The sequence below is a fragment of the Lissotriton vulgaris genome, chromosome 7 (assembly GCF_964263255.1).
Source record: "Lissotriton vulgaris chromosome 7, aLisVul1.2, whole genome shotgun sequence".
Lineage (NCBI taxonomy): Eukaryota > Metazoa > Chordata > Amphibia > Caudata > Salamandridae > Lissotriton > Lissotriton vulgaris.
Genome location: NC_141695.1, coordinates 1,724,272,130 through 1,724,294,698, shown reverse-complemented (window position 1 = coordinate 1,724,294,698; position 22,569 = coordinate 1,724,272,130). Strand labels below are relative to the sequence as shown.

The 22,569-nt window shown below is 44.7% G+C and overlaps 1 protein-coding gene across 1 annotated transcript in view; it reads right to left on the bottom strand.

Moving 5' to 3' along the window:
* Positions 1-11,906: 11,906 nt before the first annotated feature.
* Positions 11,907-22,569, bottom strand: part of LOC147706442 (solute carrier family 25 member 36-A-like) — a 71,700-nt gene continuing 61,037 nt past the window's right edge. Inside the window, exons 5-7 of the mRNA XM_086932953.1 lie at positions 20,538-20,604; positions 13,664-13,965; positions 11,907-13,458 (exon numbers count right to left, since the gene is read on the bottom strand). Coding sequence (XP_086789079.1) covers positions 13,262-13,458; positions 13,664-13,965; positions 20,538-20,604 — 566 coding nt within the window. The 3' untranslated portion in view covers positions 11,907-13,261. The remainder of the gene's footprint in view (positions 13,459-13,663; positions 13,966-20,537; positions 20,605-22,569) is intronic.

Below are 22,569 nucleotides of genomic sequence, written 5' to 3'. Positions count from 1 at the left end.
GAACTATGAGTAGCGCTATAATAAATGAAATGCATTTGATGGAGGCGCTATTGAGAGACGAGGGGCACTTTTCTTTAGGGAGGCAGTGAGGGAATTCGTCTCTGGGGGTTGGGCGCCAAAAAAGACCATCTCACCAGGCGCCACCAGCCTCAAGCCAGCTCTGTGTACAAATGACCACGCATGGCAACTCATACAAGGGTTGTCAACATTTCACAGTGCAGAGATAATTAATAACTGTACCTCACAGTCACAGTCACAGGCTTGTGGCTTGTCACGTGTTGGGCCTGTCTCGCAGGGCTTTAAGTGGGCCAGGTCTCACCGGATCTGAGCACTGGCAGTTTTTTAAGGGGACCACGAAACGGTCTCTAGAGGGCTCCGTTTTGTGCCCAGTCACAGGCGGTCCGTTTTTCTTCCGGACTGCAGTGACAGCAGGCACAGCGATGTGCGCTGCTCACACTGCTCACTTCTCACTAGTGGAGCAGTTACAGCATGACGTCAGGCCAGGTGAGCGGTGTACAGGAAGGGAAATCTTTAAAAAGAGACATGTTCTCTCTGGATTTCCCTTCTCTTTTTGAAACTCAGGAGCAGCAACATTGTCGAGGTGTCACCAGGGCTTTAAGTGGAAGCTTTTTCAATATTATATACAAGCCATAGTTGCTGCGTATTTATCTTATGCAACTAACAACCATTGACAAAGTTAATCGTCCTGACTTGTATCATATCTGGACGCAATAACAGGAACAGCAAAATACAAGTTGGGCGGCACTCTGTGCTAAACACAGATTTTTAGCTTCTGTGCTTTGAAGCCACGCCCTTAATTACATTGACCACGCCCCTTTGCGAGACCCTTCTATGTGGCTACATCTCACACTTAAAGCCCTGCTGTCCGATCTTAATAAGGATTGCCCCAGACGGAAGGTTAAACCTTTTTAAAACAATTCTATATGGTCTGAGGGCGCCCTACAGGCTTTATACCAAGGTGGTCCTATGGCAGATGAGTTACAGGAGCGATGAATCCGAGAAGAACCCACTGGAAGGCACAGAGAGACATGGAGCGAGAGAGAACGAGACAAGAGAGAGAATCCCATCTATTGGGACTTTTCAATCGGCTAAGTGAACCAAGAGGAACACAACTGTATTTTGGAAACCTATTCCACGCCGAGCTTCAGTCGCTAACGCCACAAAGACCCTCTCTACATTTCAGACCGTGCATTTTATCTAGTGGGTATCAAGCGCCACCTAGAGGCTAAAACGTAACTAGGAAAATATAAAAAGAACAAGATAAAGAAAGATGTAGAGTGGAAACTAGGAAATCACGAGTGCACAAGATACAAAAAGATGGTAAGGAAAAGAAAAACAAGAAAATGCAGAAGTAGTAAAAGAAACTGAATTGTTAGAAAAATTCAAAAGGGAGAGAAAAAGAAAGAATGAGGAATAAAAAGATAGAGGAAAAAAACCCAAAGAGAGTAAAGATGCAAACATTGATCAGGAGGAAGAGAAATATAGAAGGGAAGAAAAAAAAGGAAAAAAGACGTTATTGGGAAGACAGAGCTAAATGTGGCTATGTGAAGCGGAAGATGAAGGGTTACAATGATATTAGAATATTCAACAAACGGAAGGTTTAAAACAGGGAGAAAGAGAAACATTGGAATGTTGGCGCAGACAGACTATATCAGCCATTTTTGCCCCAGGGCCACCCCAATTTCTTTAAGGGGTCATTCAGTAGACCAGTGTTCTAACAGAGAGAAATAGGCATTGGTGTACATAGTGCATGACAAATAGTCTTTGCGGAAGAGAATGAAAAAGGCACCTTGGCAGTCTTATAATAAGTGCCCCGGGGGCGCAACAGGCATTTGCGCCCGCTTTGCACGCCCCGTGGCACTCTGGTATTACACAAGGGGGCGCAGACGCTTGTGCATCCCCGTCATAAATACTGATACCGCTGACGCACTTCAAAAGCGCCAGCGCTACCATCATGCGGCGTTCCCTCATTTCCTTAGGGGCGTGCCCTATGCTAATGAGGGAATTCCTTTGCCTCCATTCCCGCACCATATTACAGATGCGGGTGCAGTGGCAAAGAAGCTCTCAGGGGGCGCACCGACAGTGCTCCACCTTCTAGGTGGCGCACTGTGAGTGCGCCTCTTGAGAGCCGTCCTCTGGAGGGGAGAAAGGGGGTCCTATGGGCCATCCGGACAAACCTTTGCAGGCGGGTGCATTCACTAACTGCACCCGCCTGCAAGGGGAGCTCTAATCCCTTTTAAAGGTGCAGGCGGATTGCTGCCTGCACTGTGAAAACACGGAGCCGCTGTCCTGGGTGCAGCGCACTCAAAATAATGGGCGCATTGTTATTGTTTGCGCCTGCCACACCTTTCAAAAAGGTGCACCGGGCGCAAAAAATGACCATGCGTTATTCGCCCCCTTGTCACCATGTTACCGGCTGAAGCAATGTCAATCACTAGGTGTGCTTAGATTGGACCCGCTGAGTTGCACTCCGAAATTATGCGAACTTCTGAGAGGATAGTCGAGAAGTCTACCCTATCTCATGGCTGGAAGCAGAGGGACACCCAAAATATTCAACTATGTAATTGTGGAGAAGCTTTGACCCTGTTCATGTTAATAGCCAACCAGATCAGGTTTTGTAAATCCGTATTTGAGAAGCGCGAACTGCTCACTCTTACGGGTCTCAAGGCGCTGGGGGCCGTTGTGGAAATTAACCCCTTCGCTGCGGTGGGAATTCTGCTGCAGCGCTAAGGGGGCGGGGAGGCCGAGCCGCGGTTGAGCTGTGCTCATGACGGAGCGGTTCCGTCATGGCCCCGCCCGCTCAATGGAACATCCAGCGCAGGCGCACCGAGCGGGCCATGACGGAACCGCTCCATCATGAGCCCAGCTCAACCGAGGCTCATGACGGAGCGGCTCGGTCATGAGCATAGAAGGGGTTAAGTGAGCTATTGCCTAGAGTCACATGGTGCTGAGCTGCTGCCTGAGCCGGGAATCGAACCGTGAGCCCTGTGCTCCAAAGTCACCTGACCTGGCCGCTGCACCACACCTTCGGGTGTTCTCCTTCCTCAGGCGTGCCATTCTTTTCTAACCTTGTGTACACTAAGGAGAATCCCAAAGCTTAGACAGACATTTCCTTGATTTGAGGGTTATCTCGGACACTAATGTTCCTGTTACTGGATGGTCATTGGTGTTAAAGTGGTTCTAGCTGTACATATCCTATTTGGTATTTCCCTCTGTAGAAAAACTCGGCCTTAGGCATATAGACTAGTTAAATGACTTTTCAGGATTTTATTCTTTTCATCGATGGCCAAAGATCTCATAGCATTTGATTATGAGAACATTTTACTTTAAATTGATTTAGAATAAAATACACTTTTTTACCCACTTCGCCTGGGTACCACTATCCAGAATCTCACCTATGTCTACGTAATGAGAGTGTCTATCCTTTAACTGGAGACTTAGGCTCATTAAGTAAAGAATGCTACCTTTATCTTCTCCATTAGTTGCATGAATTGGGTTGAATATGTGAAAATCTGTCCTGCTGCAATCTTCCAAAGAAACTCTTCATTTGAATCCTAATTTACCATTTTCTGTATCGCGACAGGATGCAGACAAGTGCATTTTTAGAGAAACAATTTCTTTACTTTTTATTAAGTATATATGCAGAGTTTTCACACATACCTCTTTACCTCCTAAATGCACAATTTTCTCCAGGCGCTGGTCCTCTTTTCAGAAAGATCTTTTGTGGGACATAGTCACTCTTTTCCCCTCTGTCCCATTTGTTCCCAATCAAAATGTTGTTTTCCCATGGGTGATGGCCTATGTACACCACTAGGAACGTTCTAGAACCCTTGCCTGATCCCAGACCATAGCTACTAGTGTATGCACCACTGATCATTGAATCCGACACTTTCTGGATCTGATAGATTAGTCTAGGTTTCCATAGGGGCCAAGCTTTAAACTTTCTCTTGCATACACAGTTCAAACTATTTGCACATAGTGTGGGATGCATGTAGGTTTTGAAGGTTCGCTCCTCGGTAAACTGCGAGTTACCAACATGGTCCGAAATCTACCTTCGCCACCTATGGGGACCTTCTCAGGGGGACAATATTGTCTGCATGGTTGCGTGCATGAATTAACTATAGTTATCACAAATGACAATTGCTGACATTCTATAGGGTAGGAGGAATATTCAATCAACAGGACTTTGCCCCTCTAGCCTTCGTACTTGTATGAATCAAGCTCGCTGGCCATTGGAGTCAGAAGTTCTTACTCGCCTAGTGGATCACCGCCAAGGCGTGCATTGATAGGTGATACTATCACCCTCATTCCAGTCTACCAGCCGACACCACGCGCTAGGGAAAATAGTCAGGAAACTGCAGAATATTAACCCTGCTTTACTCCGAAGCTCTTTTCCACTACATCTTAAATTTGATTTATGCTAAATATCTTCTCTATTAAAGGCTTTTAGTTGAACTCATTGGGAGTGGAGAGTTTGATTAGAAATGTAAATAATTCACTCAATCAATAGAATGTTTTTTTTAATTAAACACAGGCATTTTTAACATACTTTTTTGGTGTTTGAGCCGGTGTATCTTGGAATAGATATGTGTTAACTGCCCTCTCCTCCGGCATATTTATAGTACATGCTTTTCCTAATATCAGAGGGCGATTAGATGCACCTCAGAACTTACTACTACTGCTGATTGCACAACATATCCCTTTTGGCTCACAGTTGACAATGAGGAGCTACAAACAGCATAGAAAAGTTCAAGCCCTCCAATAAGGAAGTCCCTCAAAGGCGACTACATTCAAGTGGTGACTATATTTTAGGACAAAAACCCCAACCTACCTGCCAGAAAGAACAAAGTAAACCATTTGTTCAAGCTTACAAATTAACAGGAGTACCCTGTGCTTAGAGGTCAACATTTAGACATCAGTTCCTGGCCTTGTCCCTCAGCGGGTGGTCAATAATGTAGATGATCGTTGTGTGTTGACACAAAACATCATGGCACACATACGTGTTGCGGGCAACCTTCAACAGGGAGTGAGTGTCTTGAAACTTTACGACTGCACACAGGTGCTGTCTTCACTCCGCTCTTTTGCCGGTAGGCAGAGAGGCACAGTTCACACACTGATACATTTCATAACTCAACAAAGTACAGTGAGGGTTTCTTAGATGTGCTTCAGCAAAGGGCATGCATTTAGGCACTTTTGGGCCTCTTCATCCACCCCAAGGTGTTGGATGCTGATCTCCTCTCCAGCCGCATCACAAAGGTCCACTCACCTGGATCCTGCGGAGACAAGTCTCCTCGGTGACATCAGGTACAGGTGCCTCCATTGACCTAGTCTGAAGTCCAGGTTGTGAGATGTACCCACATAGAGGGAGTTGAAGGGATGGAGTACCACTGTGCCTTCCTGACCTTAGTTTCCACTTTCTGGGTGACCTAACCTTGCATTTGTCCACCACTGGACTCAACAGATTTGAGTCATCTGGGTAACTCCAAGAGGTTTGTGTTGTTCAGCTGTGAGCCCAGGGTTCTGCTGGACAGCTAAAGTGAACCCACACCCATTGTAGAGGGAGGCTGAAGGCTATGGGAATAGTCTCCGGACCATGTCCAGTTACTATGAATGCAGCCGTCCATAACTGGGCGAGGCCTGTCACTTCCACATGCGTGCATTTGTGTTTGGACAGATGTGTGGTGTGCACAGAGATGAGTGGTAGGGAAGGTGTCCTCTGTGAAGAACAGGGTCGGCCAATGGGTTAGCTGCTCTAGGGAAAGGTTTCCAATAATCCCAGACACCAGCCCCCCTCTCCCCCCCATCCTTCAGGCCTCCGACTTGTTTGAGGTCCAATCCATCTCTTTTAGACATCTTTGGACTCCCCCCATTCTGATCCACTAAGGATTGTCTGGAAATGTTATGTTTGGTACATTATTTACAAAGAGTTTATTCACCCACAATCCATCCAATATATGGGCCAGATGTGCGACCCTTCCATTTTACGAGTCGCAAATGGCGTCGTTTTGCGACTCGCATTTTGTGACTCACAAAATAGAATGTACAACAGTGGCTCAGACACAGTTTGTTATTCCCAAAGGGGTCGTAAACAACCTGCCTCATTAATATTCATGAGGCAGGACGCAATTTGCGGACCTAGTCGGAATTGCCAGCACTCACAGGGACGGTGGCCTGCTGGGGTCAGCAGACCACCATGCCTGTGACTACTTTATAAATAAAGCAGTTTTTTTTTTTTTTTACAATGCAGCCCGTTTGCCTTAAAGGAAAACGGGATGCATTTAAAAAAGAAAAATGACACATTTCTGTTTTATTTTTTTATGAGTAGGCAGTGGTCCGTGGGACAATTGCCTGCTCTTAAAAAATATTTTCACTTTCAGTCTCAAAGAGGAAGGCGTTCCCAGTGGACCCCAACCCATTTGCAAGTTGCTTACCACCTTTTTAAAATAGATGGTAAACTGCGAGTGTTTAGCGACCGCAATCGCAAAAAATTGTACATTGAAGTGTGACTCGCTATTAGGAAGAAACGCCCATGGCACGCTCCTTCCTAATAGCGCGTCGCAAACCGTATTTTGAGAGTCGGTAATAGGTTACTAACTTGCAAAATAGGGTTTGCACATTGCACAGACATATTTTGTGGTTACAAACAGGCCAATTTACCATTTGCGACCGCAAAAAAAAGGTTGTACATCTGGCCCTAAATGTTGCCCTACCTTTTCATCGACCCTTGGTACAAAGGGCCTACATTTCACGAAGTTTGAGCCCAAGCAGCTGAGAACCTGATAAAATATCACATAGCACAAAAATATTTCAAATATTCCTAAAACTTACCAGTGCTAAATCGAACTTAGTGACCAGTTAAAGGGGGTACTGGACTCTTGTAATCAGCGATCAAGTACTCCTGCAGCTTGTTCTCAAAGTCCCAAACAGAGGCACTAATGGTGATGAAAATTGGTACCCAGAGTAGTTCACCGTGGGATAACAAAGTTCTAGGACCTGTACCCCCTACACAGATGCTCGTGGCTAAAAATGTCATGTGGTGGTGAGGGCCGCCTTTGTATCCATCAACCACATCACCCTAGTAAATCATCTTCAGACTAGAAGGATAAGGCTACAACGCTACTTTTTATGTGACGGAGTCCCGACAGTCGCGTTCTCCCTTTTGAACACCAATCGAAACTCTCTGATGTGGAGGGTTCCCCATTCTCCTCCCAGTACCCCAACCATCTCAACATATACATCGAGCCCCTGGCTTGCATCTTCGAGTCCCACAGACTCCACTTTGCTACCTTGACCGCCCTCCGAACTGGACAGGAGCCTGGAGCTCAAACTTGCATTAATGCACAGTGGAGCGCAAGGACTGGACGGGACGACTGCGGTTGAAGTTAAACTGCGGATAGAGTTGTTGACAGTGCCGATCAAGGGTTCTCACCAGAAAATGTTGACTATTAAAATGTTGAGTTTGCAACAATCTAGTAACAGTAAAGTGGATTCTTTGCTATACGTCATCTCTCAGATCTCAACGTTAACCTTTTCCTGATGCTTTATCCTACAGCAGTGAAGAATGTTGCCTGGCCTGATTAGTTATGGTCATAGTGCACAGCTGTGATGCAATGTTTGACTTTCACCTAGATTATATCTATGGATGACCGCGGCTCTTCCTGGCCTTTGCATGTTACACAGAACGCGCCAGCTCACCTCTCACTGGCATAGGGCATGTGACCCCTGGTTGGTCAATGATTACCTTTAATTCAATGTGTAGGTTTCATCACCCTCTCTACAGCCTCTTACCAGCGTTTCCTACGTGCAACATGGCCACGTAAATCCTCGCCGGGTGCAAAGGTTGACCAAGCATGCATGGGTGTAAACCCTCAACTTCAAGAAAAAGCAGGTGGACAGCAAGGCGTGCATAGTAGTGGCTGCAGAGATCCGTTTTGGCAGGTTGTCACTGGCACAAGACAGTAAAAAAAAAAGCTGGAGGCATGAGAACTGAGACCTGAGTGTTTCAGAATACAACCATGGACTCCTGATCCTTTCCTGGATAGGACGATATTGTGCATAAGCCCTAAATCTTAAGCGGAGTATAGCGCCTCCAATACTGTGTGCAATAACCATGTCTAGAGTGTTATCTTAGCGCTAGATACTTCTAGTTTGTTTGGAGATCACTAATGTAACTGCCCAACAGCACCATAATCTACTTCAAGATCAACTATTTTAAAAAGTTGCATCTCTAGATGAACAGTAAGTTTACTGTATATGTTAACAGAGTCATATTGTATCAGAGTTTCAAATCTCCGACTAGGTGCAAGCCTTTTACGCTTAACCTAGCAACGTTTGGAGTTGAGTGTACAAAAGTATACAAAAGCCATTGAACTTAAATAGTACCCAAGGCCAGAGGATCCAATCGTAAAGGAAGTTTTATAAAGATACCACTGGCTTCCCCCATGGCCCAGAAAAGACCTGCCTAATGCTATGCTGAGTCGGCTCAAAAGTCAATAACAGGAACAGTGTGAGCCGCATGCCCTGGAGAGGAGTGTACCTTGGCACATGATCGGCATGCCGGGGTGTGCCAATGCCACCTGCCCTCCAGCGGATTTATTTTCATCGGTGACAAAAAAGAAATCCTGTGCCAGCCGCTTACAAGGCTGTTTGCCGCTCAAACGCAGTGAATCAACCAAGGCAGAAAACACTTGTTTCTCAGAGGAGACACAAACTGCAACCCAAGTGTGAGCCTGGGCACCAGAATAGCACTGTGTGCATAGTCATTCTATGCCACCTGTACTGCCACGGATTCTCAGAATCCAAAGCACAAAAGTCTTCAGTACCTAGGCGCAGCTTCATCCGAGGACATTAGGGCACTCTTTTTTCAAAGTTGGAGAATTGGGAAATCACCAATGTTTCTCGAGGTCTTGCAGCGTTTTTCGGTCTTGATCGCCATTTACTTCTGAACTCGATGGTGGAAAATAGAAGCGGGCGAAGGAGGGTATGTTGTGAGTTACCTTGGGTTTCTGGTAGGCATCAGAGGGCATGCTCTAAATGCTTGCATTATTATCAAGAAGATATAGGTCCTAGCCGGACTAGTAGATGGCAGGTCAACGCACACCATGGGAATCCAGAATGAAAAACAAGATACAATCACACAAGCCCACTGTCACATTTACTTCTGGCCCAACAGGTCTGAAATCAGACACTTCACTTTCCTTATGTTCCTGCCAACCTGTTGCAGACTGTGGTACCTCAAGTCTCCCTGGCACATTTTAGGGGGTTTTGTCCAGTTCTATCGATCCCTGGACAGGAACCCATGACTTGGCATCCAGCTGTGAGCCAAACCCATTGAGAAGAGTCTTTTATGTGCCATCTCTCACCAAAATTCTTTGATATGCCAAAAAGGGTGACTCGACATGTGTCGCCCACTTAGTCCCTGCCAAGAGTCTAGTGGGTCTGTGCCCCAGGATCCTGTCGGCTCCTCTTCAAGCAGAGATTGCACTAGGCTACCAAGATGGGGTCAGAGAAGTCCTTCAGGAACCTGCTAGTCAGTGACTCCAAACAATCTAGTGCTTGCCCTTTCTGTCCTTGGTTGCAGAGTGTACTTACTGTCCCTTCTCCTAGAGACCTAGATCCAAGGCTCAGGACCATCAGGAGAAACCATTCTTCCCCCCCTACAAGAGCGGTGCAAGGCTGAACCCCGGCGCTTTCCAGATGCCATGTTCGCTAGAACTTTGGCTCTAAAGCTCCCCGTGGAACATTCTCACATCATCCAGACAGACACTCCTCTGCAGACAGACAACCATTCAAACCCTAGAGGTGCTTCCCTTACACTCCCTCTCAGAAGCATAGTGGCTGCAGCACCCCCTAAAAGGCCTGAGCATTTCACGCCCAAAGATCAGACCAAACAGAAGACCTGCTCCAGAGACTGTTACAGACATTCTGAGGCAAGAGCAATCTACACCACATGCAAACAATATAGGCAGCCAGCGTTCAATACCCCATTAAAGCAGAGTCACCAATGGTGAGGGGATTTGGACTAGTGAGAAAATAAGCAGAATTCCTCTTCAGCTATTTTTATTCACAATTTAGGATCTATCATTTGAACTTTTGGCGCCTCAACTACAAATCGGTGCTTACAAATCAACATTTTATTAGGTGGGAATTTACTTCTAGGGAAATACAAATTTTTAGTCTGATTAAAATTCACATTTTCGAATTTTAGCTTTGTGGGATAGAAGTTTTTGAACTTTTAAATTGGGATTTTATAATTTCAAACGTGAATATACAGAGTGCTCCTATAATTGAAATTAGCTCACAAACGTAATTGTGCAATTGCGTGTTTCTGAAGTGCCTCTATTGGCGTTGGTCCTAGTGGTTTTCTTATTAAGGACTGCCTTCAGATCTAAAAGCTACTGGGAAGGTGAGATTCACTCCTATTTTTACTAAGAGTCCTTGGCACTTCTACCCAGATTTCTGTGCCTTCTCACCACAAAGGCTGCAGTTGCAAACACACAAATTTATTTTGATGCAATTCTTTGGATTCATAAACTATTTTTCAAACAATATGGGAACAAATGTAGAAACCATCTTGAAAGCGGTTATTTTCTTTAGTGTAGATACCCACTACACAATCTTTTGAAAATCTGCTGGTAATTTTAGAGCAAAGGGGGAAGGCAGGGGACAAGGATAGGCATCGATCTTAAGACCCATGCACTTTATAGGAGTCTCCAGCATTCTAAGGGAGTCTTCGGGCTTGGAGGGTGAGGATCCTACAATCTGGTAGCGCTTAGCAATACTGTCCCTTAAGACTACCATGCAGATTGTCATAAGCCAAACATGTACTAAATGAGTTCCAATGAATTTCATGTAGACAGTACTCAAATAAATCCACTTGCGAACAGTTGCCAGCAGCATTTCTCAAACTTGCGCATGACCGCACAACAGAGCTGAACTCGCGCAAATATACACAACACATAAGCGAGCACAACAGCATACAAGATATCACTGAGCTCGTGCTTCACCAAACAAAACATGTCCTATTTACCTTCCCAATTTTGTATTCTTTGTATCCAGAAGCAGGAATCATGGCTCACAAGTTCAGGGTTGGGCAGGATATCTCTCCACCACTGTAAGTCAAGACACCCAAGAAGCAGACGGGAGAACACACGTGATAGATCTAGACACCAGAGCAGTGGTGAAAGGACAAGGAGGAGACGTGGGGCAAAGTAGCGGCTAGACTAGAAGAAAAGAGGTGGCGCTGTGGTGAGCAAATATAGGTCATGATAGTAAGGAGGATCATGGTATAGCAAGGTGGGTCACGACAGAATAGTGTTGCGGAGTGGAGGGACGGAAGAAAAAAAAAGTAAAGTAAGAGAGAGGGGAAGGAGGAAGGAGATGGGAGATGGGCTCCAGGACAGAGAAGAAGGGAAAGAGGAGCCGGAAAGGGCAAGGTGGAGCAGAAGAGAGGGTCAATAGGCCACAAAAATAGGAAGGGTAAACCATGTCATAGGAGATGTGGTTGAGAAGGAACACTAGGTGGGCAAAACAACATAAGAGGAAGGCCAAGTAAAAAGCAGCAAGAGAGAGGAGAAGTGAGCCAGGTGACAAAGGAGATGAGACAGGAGAGACGAAAGATGAGTCAAGAGAATGGAAGTTTGTGTCCGCTTAGAGCACCCTGGGAAAAGTGGATAAGAGCGCGACATATGGACTTAAAGATAGTGCAGCTGCAAAAAGATGACATCCCGCAATGTTCCTTGATCTTGGTATCTCTGCAGAGGCCATCTCGAAATCGGTGCAAATGCGAAGATCAAGCAGTTGCTTTTACAGTGCCAGTCTCCTTCGGCTCTTCAGTCATGTGAAAATATAGCAGCCATCTTGTAAACGAATGAAACATGGAGGCCTTCTTAGAAAATGCAACTTTTTATTGGACCCCCATATATATATATAAATATGGATTTCTGAGGCTATCTTGGAAGTGCCAGGCAACTGGAGGACATTATGTTTGAGAAACTGACTCTCTACCAGCGGACACCATCCTGAGAGGACTCTTGCAACAGGAGGACAGCCTGAAAACAGGGGTTTGGACTATGGTGCTAACAGGAGTGTATTAAGCCTGCCTTGGAATGACAGTAAATATGTTGTATTGGGAATGGGCACATTTTACTGTACCTTTGGTGCAGGATTCACTGCAGTTTAAGCGAAAGTAACTAGCAGCCATCGGAGAAGGGAATAAACAAGGAGTGATCGACCAGCTTCAGAACTCAAGTCCTTCCTATTCATTGCGGTTTCTCCCTTACAGTCGTACGGATATAGAAACACGGTTGCATTATTAACATGGGAGTCGTTCACAATTACAGCATGGGATTTTTAAAAAACTGAAGCAAAAAAACTTTTTTTTTTTAATAAAAAAATAGTTTCATCATTTGATGTTTTTTAAATTAACTCACAACCAGAGGTACATAAAATTTTGTCACAGAAAAGAAGCTCCAGACCAAACTAAAAGTGTATTCAATTCAACATCACAAAGCTTAGTTGGCCACCATGTTTAACATTCTTTTTTTCTAAATGCAAAGCCTGCCTTTAAGGCTACTGCATGGCCTCGAGTCTCCCTGGCGCCGCCCTGTGCCTACCCTGGGTTTGTCAAGGCAGAGGCGGAAGCTGCAGTTTGAACCCTTGTGGGCATATGCTCTTGGATAACAGGCCCAAAGGAACTAATTGATGTAGGTTTGGAAAGCTTGCCTCTTTGGATAGAGATCTTGACCTCCTCACCGGTGAGTAGGCCGAGTTATCCTTTTTGGTTCCGATACTGAAATGCGCCTTCTGGAGCTCGATGAGACCTCGATCTTGCAGAAGGATAGCACCGTTTGCATCTTCACTTACCCTGAGCATCTGCTTAGACAACGAGGCTGTACGATGCCTCACTGAGGCACTACTAGTAAACAGATCTGTAGAGAAGAAAACTCAGGCGTTGCCCCTCATCTCCTTGAGGAACACGGCCTACAGTTATTGCGGCACGGTTTGCCACAAGGATGCTCTCTGCAGAGGATTCTGCCAACTTGGCTCTTTGAGGACCACATGTCTAGGAGTCTTTGGAGTCCACCATTTTGCATGATCCTGCAGAAGGACAGTAGCAAAGGCAGTGCTGTGTCTGTTGTAGCCCAGAGCACACTGCCTGCACAGTCCAAGTGCCTTCAGACAAGAGAACACAGTCCCGGCTCTTTTACCTCTGTGGTTCATTCTGTCCTGGGAGGATGTGTCACACTTTGGCAGCAGCATGGACAATGAGTTCATATGTGGCCATCATGATGGCTGTGTTGGGGATCTGTCGGATCATCTGGGCCTGGAGTCCACGATAGAAAGTGCGGGGGCCCTCTTCGCGGTATATGAGCCTTGCAGCTTGCACAAAAGACTTGTAGGGGGAGTGTTCCTGACGCAGCCGGGTCCGTATCACCTCTGAAAGAGAGCATCAAATTGTCAATGTCGAGAACTGATTAGCAGTCTCTCAAAATGTAAGATAAAAATTTCCAAATCTACATCAAAGTATTATCCCTAGCTTTGAAATGTAAAACCTTAATAAAAAGATTAAAAAAAATAAAAAAAAGTATTATCCCTAGCAAACAGGAACAAAGTCCAAAAAGCATATTAAGGCTGAACTCACCGTGTGGATACGCTACGAGGCTTGCGCTGATTTTCGACAATCCAGCGGCTACCATCAGCCATGCAAAGTCGAGCTGCTGCTGTTGCAGTGGTGCACCCATTCCAGACTGCAGTGGATGTTGGAATCCTGTCCCACGTGCCATAAGCCGCTGCTTCAGATCCTCATAGATCACAAAATGGATAACAGTCTCCGAGATGCCCACGTAGGAGGCACTCATCCCTCGGTAGAATCCCCGCAACCCTTCCTTCTGATAGATGTACTTCACGCATCCGGCTGTGCTTGTCTGGCGCCGCCCCTGGAGGCTGGGAGAGAGAGAGAAGGAGAATAAGGCAGGAAACCTTGCTCAAGCAATAGGACATTTGTGTGTTGTGAGACCCTCACAACAGATGGAACCAAATAAAGGAACTCAAAGTGAGGTCAAGGTCTGATCAGGGCATGAAGAATGAAAACCATAGTATTATAAGTACAGAAACCCCCAAAAACAATACCCACACCAGACCTCACCAAACCGCAAAGGGTACAAGCTAGGGGACACAGGCTGCAAGCCTATCTGTACGCCGCCGCGCTCCAGCCTGGTACAGAGCTTCATGGATGTAGGGTGGCTTCCACATTTATTTTTTTTCCTTGCACAACATTAGCTAACTAATGCTTTTCCTCAGCAAACAGGATGCTCAAAAGAAACCATTTTGTAAGTGTCTTGTTTGCCGAGTCAGTATTCGAAGCTCCCGCGCTACCACCACATACCGCACTGCGCTGATTGCCACGCTCTCTCATGCAAGATATACCAGCAAACCTGTGTTTGAGATTGAGATATAGGTGCCAACTCTTGCATATGGAGTAGAGACCATAAAAGGCTGTGCTGACAACACCATAGATAAGCTAGTGACAGGGACCTTCCGACGCGTTTAATCTTCCGCGACATTCTTCACTGGCAAAAATCCGACTTGAGTTCGGATTTGAAACAACAGAACCTAAATAGCTTAGGAACTAATTTAAAATTCTGCCACAAAATTAGAAGGGATAATAATTCCTCGCTTAGGACAGTGGTTTGGGTGGTAATATGCGATAATAAACTTAAGCAGGCCCATGAATATTTCAAACTGGTGATAGATACGTTCAATGCGGAACAACTATGGGCCTTACCTCTTTTACAGGTGGCTTTTAATAAAGTTATAAATGGGTGCAGCAAAAAATTGTCTTTATGGGATAAAGCAGTTCTGGCAAAGAGATCCGGTGCATGGACAGTTATTGCTTCGTACGGTATTCTAAAACCCCAAAGATATTTAGGAAACTCAAATAGCCAAAGGGCAAAGCTGAAGCTGATGAATCTCCGATTTGGAAATAGCCAATTTCTTGGAGACGTCCCTACATGGAAATTGATGAGTAGTGAGAGGGTGTGTCGCCTCTGTTATTACAAGAGGGAAGACATTTGTCATATCATCTGGAGCTCCCCTGCACTAATAGAGGAACGTAGGAGGCTGTTAAGGTCGGACTTTAACAGTCAAATTATACGAACATGCGGACAAGCAGTCATAGCCAGTATACAAGACGAAAGCTTGCAATTTACAGCTAGACTTTTGAAGTTTATAGAAATAGTGGAGAAGAAATTGCTTAACTGTGGACAATGAGGATGGTTTTCTTAATATTTGGTTTTATACATTGATGAAAACTTTCTTTTAATTATGTGGTCTTAATAATGTATGAAATGTAAGAAGAATTGTATAATATTGTTTTAATTGTAAGTTTGTAGTAACTGAACAATACATTTTTCATGTCATGTCATGGAGAACCATTTAAATCTTATTTTGTAGGCCTCAATACTGTGGCAATCAATGATGCTTGGAGCCCCAGAAGAAGCAATGCCCTCTTGACCGAGTGCTACAATCGAGGCAGCTGGAGTAGCAATTCTCCCTGGATATCTGCTTCAAACACGGAGCACCCTTGGTTGCCTCCAGCTGAATCTTCCAATGCTACAGTCACCCTGGCATAGATATTTGTGCATCTCACATGAAAAGATAGACATCAGACCACTGGGTGCTGCAGTCTATATGAGCACTACTCACTGAGCGCTGTTGGTCAAAATCAGAAGCCAGGGAGATGCTGCTGGGGCAGCAGGTACGGAGGATGCAGGTAGGCGTAGCAGGCCACAATAAGGGACTCTGATTGTATGAGAGAGAGCCACAGAAGTGGGGTGAGCTGCAGAGGCATGCAGGACAGACGGGCCATGTAGACGCTGGGTACCAGAGACCAGGAGGACTATTAAGAGGAAAGCAGGCTTCCTAGGGCATCCTTCATGTGGTTACTTCCTCCAAACCTTTATACCTAAACTTATTAAGACTGGAATTAGTATAGTAATCACTCCAGCTCCAGGAACACTGCAGCACTCCACTTCCTCTCAGCAATGTTCGCATAATACAAATAGCACACACATACATTCACTGTCAATAGAAGTATTAGCAATGCATCTTCACGACTTAGCTCTTCTCAGATACCCACTTTTACTGCTCTGTAGTTCACCTTGGTATGATCCAAGTGTTTATCAATATTTCACCATCATCTGTATACTACAAAGGATGCATTATCATTAGAAGTTTTAATTTGTATCTTTTCGCCCGGACATGCTATTTTACAATCCTTTCACAAATGCACACCCTTGTTTTTACCAGCGATAATTTATCAATTAGTTATGCAATAGTTTAGGGTGCCAGACACTTCAGCCCAGAATTTAGTAGTCCTTAATTGCACTCTTAGTCACTTTGGAATCCTGCCTCTACTGCACAGTTGTGTAAGCACCACGTGCTTGGAGCTCCTCAACAGAACATCAATTAAAAGGTTTGACATGTAATCAGTGAGTAATACACATGTGCGTTCTTACATCATTCAATCACCTGGAACATTCACAATAATCCGAAGCCCTGCCTTGACGAGCCCCAAGGCCACATTCGCTTACGTAACTGGAACTCTGTTGCTCATCGCACCGCGAGTCCACAAAGCTTGCTGACTCGCGCTGTACTTTTTGGTTTCGCTATTTATCGCCTTGGTTCCACTTCAGATGGTGGGGGTCACTGTAACCTCTACACGTCATTACATCGAAGATCACTCAGGATCTGTCCAGCTATCTTCAGATACTTTTCACACTTAGAATCAGAAGTGGTAGTGCCAACAACGGACACTCGCTTCCACTAGGGTTCCTCTAATTTAACTTCCTCCCACCCCCAAAAGTGCCAGACTGCACACAGGAACCACAAAGCAAAGAATGTAATTTATCAATTACAAGCAAAATCCTAAAGCCATCATTCGAAAACGCCGATTAGTGGTTACGCTCTAATCAGGATTAAAATGTATGCAGAATTACTGGACTATAGGATTGTTTTCACACCAGTTCAAAAATAAAGTATCACGCCAAGGGTTATGGGGATTATGGTATATAACATACCAAATACGACTGGGGGTGTTGACCATCCCGCGTGGGTATGCTACTCTGCAGGGCTAGTGCGGGAAAGGAAATTTTTCTTTTTTATATATAAGCCTCACACATTCTAGTAGTGTCATGCTTCATCATCGAGTTCACCCTGACTCCTAAAGGTCAGGTTGGGCTCAACCATGTTTCAGGGAGCTCTTAGAAATAGAGGGTGACCAGGGGGCTTAACCAGAGATTAAAAGTTTAAAAATCCCTCACCTGCTCCTAGGTATCCCTTTATTTGTGGGGAAGATGGGGAAGACTAAAATAAGGTAAGTGCGTAATGTGGACTATTATGGTCCGATGACCCTGGATTTTTAGACCAACATGTTTCAGCCCTGCTCTAAGGCCTGACAAGGTCTGGGGCTTTCTTCAGGGTATCAAATCAGTACCTCCATGGTAGTCAGGTCAAAAATGTAACTGGCAGAGTAATATCATGCACTAGTACAAGGGCAGTGCTAATACTTGCCCGTCAATTGTCTTTGTGTTGCGTCACCTGCAATAAAGAATCCATGGCAGGACTTAGAGTACCCATCCATCCAACAGCCCCTGGGGAACCACTGCTTACAAAATCATCTTTACACTCTTGTTAGTTTCTACCCAAGGAAAGCACGGTCTTTACATGGCCAACAACATCTACAGCAGTTTATTGCATGTAGAATACTAGAACCCCGACCTGTAGTCTTTAGGGTAGCAAGAAGCACTCACTTTTGAGTTTCAGAATGTGACAGTTTTCACTGGGGTGGTGGACGGCAGCAGTAAGTCTGTGTCCTCATTAAATCATCCCCAACTGGGGATTTTTTCAGTCGAGCAGATATTAGCACAGCCTAGGTCTTGTCACTACATTTTAGGAGAATCATTAAGGCGCCACTGTTTTTCACTCTCAGTAAGAAATGTCACTTTCGACAAAGTCAAATGGGGACTCTATTAAAATTAGGGACACTAATGTAACACTATTCATAAAGCAAGGAATAAGTGAGATAACGCAGGATTTTGCCGGTCTAACGGAAACATAAACGGATGCCGCAAGCTACAGCCTGCCCCCACCCTCCTAATTTGGTAACTGCCTACACATGAGAAATTATTTCCGCAGTGTAAACCGGATACTGTGGATATACTTGGGGACATAAGATCTCAATTGAATTACTAAGTTTGTAAAGGGTTTTTGTTAGTAAGTAATTCTGGCCAATGTGGTCCATGTGCTTGTCGTGATCTGCCTCCTGGTGTTTCTTTAAGACAGAACACACTGTTCGGCAGCGAGCGCATATTATTAAGTTATTTATTTTGGATGCCTAAATTCTTACTGGAGGATAATTAAATATGGTGTGCTTTTCAGTTATCTACTTGTCTTTTTTTAAACTTACAGTTGCTTTGCTGATATGGTATCTTTTTTGTAGCTCATGTTCCAAGTTGTTTTTACTCTTGTCCCTGAAACATACTGCATACTTTTAAGTTCTTATTCAACAACAGAAGAAGTTCACAGCGACAAAACTTCTGCATGAATAGGAAAGAATGGGATGGAAATGTGACCTAAAAAGGTGGAGTATACTCTGCACTGTAAGGTGGGGCAGGAGATATCTATAGAAACTGCTCATCAGTGGTCATTTGTGCCACATGTCTGCAGAGAAGGTTCATTTTGCTAATGCCACTGGAACTTCTCACTAGAACTGCCTAAAATACCATAAACTTTTGTAAGACTTCTACAGAGACCAGGTTGTGACACCTTGGAATTATAGCCAGGCGTACAGTCTGGACTTTGGTATCTTAAGAACTAATAAAAGTAGGGTAGATTAGCTCTAAAACTCTGGGCCATGTCGAGTTCAGCAGTGTGTGCTGCTCAAACACACTACATATTTGGGGCACGAAAAGAATGGCAGTGCGCCCAAGATAAGAGACTTGAACGTGAAAAGCTTTATAAACTCTACGGTGACTAATTCTAACCGCCAAAGGTGTTAAGGGCTCCGGCGCTTTTCTGAGATCCATGGTATTAATCTTCATGAGAGTAAGTTATTCCAATGACAACATTCTGTCGACATCACAAACGCAGATGAAAATATTGTGTTGCGGTCTGAAGAAAGACCTAGGACTAAGGAAAGGAGTCTGAAAGATGTCGACTTTCTGCTTTTGTTTCGTAAAATGTTACAATTAGGATATCGCTATCTACTGAGGACTGTAGCTGTTTATGACGCAACCTCCATTATTGTAAGAGATCTGTGGATTGTGTGGTACTAACAGAGTGAATGAGGGGGCCTTTATTTCAAATTAGGTTTATTAAACCAATCTATATATGTTCAACTTTATTAGTTAAATTGCCTCATGACTTTTTGAACGATGGATCTGGTATAAAGACATATGTCTTGATTTGTTGCTTTCAAAGATAACATGGTTAGAGGAGTCAATCTATTAGATTTTTCCGAATAAATTTAGTTGCACTCTTAAGGAAATTTCAATCTGAAGGTTGCTTCACCCTATACGATTGCTTCTAGATCTGATGAGGTAAGTCTGTGTTACATGATATTCTGTCCTCAAGGACAAGTTATATATGAACATTTAAAAAAAGCCCTCTGCTCTGAAAAGCTGGCTTCCGTGCACAAGCATGGCACGAGGGAAAACTTGATCAACCGTAGCATAAACAAGAACATTGAGCCTCCTTTCAAAGGATAAATAAGCCACCATCAGCTTTGAATTTAGACCAGGAAGAGGCCAGCATTAAATTAGCTCTCCAAAGAAAGACATCCTTCAATACAGGATACATTCCGGAGAGATGCGACATGAGGTCAATTATTTCAGGAAAATCGCTTTCCGGATGTGGGCTAAATGCGACAACTATATTCTGACCGACTTTGAGACTTTGCAAATTCTGTTAGTGAGTAGAAAAAATCTGACATGCCTTTTCAATTTTCATGAATAGTAGTTCGCTGGACTGCCTACATTTGCCAATTATGCATGGTTCTGCAAGTTCCAAGATGGGCAAACCCTAACTTTTACATTATCTGCCTTCAGGATTTATGTTCCACTTTACTTGTCAAAAAATTGTGCAGGCGAATACCGAGCAGGGGCACAATTATGGTCCGGCTTAAAATCCTGATTCAGTTGCAAAGACCATATGCACCAGTAACTGATAAGCGCCCGACAAAGACTGAGAAGAATGCGATCCCAAGACGTGTCTGACATTTTTGGAACATCAGTTCCTGTGATATTTTTTATACTTCAATAGTTGCTGCTCTTACTTTAGAAGTATTACTAGTTTCAACAAATGCATCCTACAATTGCCCCTTTTTAAACACCAACATTCACAGAAATCAGTTCAAGCCCTAATGGCCTGGTCTGTCAGAAAAGTGCCTCAGAGAAGCCGGTTAGCTCCCCACATTCTCGAAGGCGCCGTCAACCAGCAGCGCTAGGTGCCTTTCTTACCTTTCCTCCAGTTGCATCCTGGTCTTCACCATCCAGATGGGGTTGGTCAACGTGATGGACGTGAACCCTGGCAGAGGGAGAGGTGAAAGGTTAAAGAATTGAAAGTACACAGCAGAAATTTTAAGCTGAATAACTCAGCAGCTAGAATGCAAGGGGGTGGGTGTCATTATATATACCAAAAAAGCTAAATATGTGGCTAAGATTTTTTTTTTTTAAATGATTATAATGAGACTCTGCCTGCCAGTAGTTTACATTTGGGCATTGTTCTGGGCTCTTTGGGAGTTGTTTTCCATTTCTGAACGTTGCTGTTTTGCATCCCATAGGCAAAATATGATGCTGAAGTGAAGAAATGCCCACAATGCATTGCACCGTGGGAAGCAGGCATCACATTACACAGTGTCAGTGGGCCAGCTATCTTGTCTTTCAGTATGCTGAAAATAAACATCCAGACTTTCATATAGAGCAGTAAAAAGCAGCTCAAGCGGTGGTGCCAAACTACTGAAAAAATGATCCAGAAGTGGCCTTTGTAGGACAAGTCTACCAAGCAGCGCAAGCGTTCTGGTAGCGGAAGACATATTGTGGACTTACCAAATAATTAAAGGGGCTTGCAACTTGCCCACTGTAAACCATTACTTGGCCCTATGGTCACTTATTTCCTGGCTTTCTTTTGGAGTGCATGCCTCGTTTCGGTCTATCCATCTTTGGGTTTTTCCCTCACCTGGAGAATAGACTTCTTGGCTGGCTTCTATGCCCCCTCCGGTCGCTTTTATGGAACTCATTTTTTCATTTTGTTTAAACAGTCCATAAGAGGGCATGTGTTTCCAGCTGTCTCCCTCGTGCGCTTTTCTTCCACCTCTAAATTGCTATCTTACCCATATGCTACTCACCACCCAACCACACTTGCAGTGCCCTCTCACTGCTTTTTCACCTGTGTTTTCCTTTTTGTGTTGCTTCTCCCCCGCCTGCGGTTTTGCTTAGCCACCCAAACCCTGTTGCTTAACTATCACACGGCGTATTGATTAAACCCCACTTGCCCTGTTGCTTAAGCCCCTTACCACCATGTTGCTTAGGCCCAAGCCAATATGTTGCTTTAGTCCACCCTCTCAAACCAATCCCACTCATGAGTTTAATATTTTTTTAGAAGTGCTCTCACACTACATTTTAGAAGGACACTTTAGTGCTTGGTTGGTCAATAAAGTGAAATTCTTTAGGCAACCACATGGAAGTTGAACACACACGTAAAATCCATTTTAAGCCAGACCTCCCCCTTGGCAATTACCTACATAATGTGCCTTGGACGGAAGCGCAGCGGACGAGCGCAGCGGGAGCGCCTAAGGCAAGCCCGTCTGCGCCCGTCCGCGACCGGCCTGCGACCAGCGCCAGCCATGCTGCCCGCGCCCACAAACAAAGGATAGTCTGGTCCAGTGAGGAGCTCCGGGCTCTGAATGCTGCTACTATCTGTCAGACGCCTGAACTTAATCTGGCGACTCAGGCTCTCCCTCTTCATTGCCCACGCTGCCATATGTCTTTAGGCACAGTCTCCTCTCTAACAACCTCACTTCCCAAAAAAGCTTGCAAACCTTCTCGTAACACCCCTTCCATCCAACTTAGAATCGGATTACTTAACTGCAGATCTCTTCCCAAGCATGCTAATGACCTATGCTTGCTCATAACGGACTCACATTGGGACGCTCTATGCCTCACAGAGATATGGCTCAATGAAGACAACATGGCATCCATTTCGTTAGCAATCCCGCCAGGCTTTAAAATGAGCTTCTCCAATAGAAAGGAGGGCCGAAGAGGAGGTGGAGTGGCTTTCATTTACAACGAGAATTACACTCTGTTGTCCTCCACTCCTACCACACTCCCAAGCATTGAGGGGCTACGCTTTTGCCTCCAAATTACCCCCCAACTATCTCTTACAGGCCTAGTTATTTATAGACCCCCTGACTGTCCGACATCAGCCCTGTGTGAGCTTACGGACTTTATAATCCTAAACTCTCTAGACCACTCTTACTTTTTCATAGCCGGC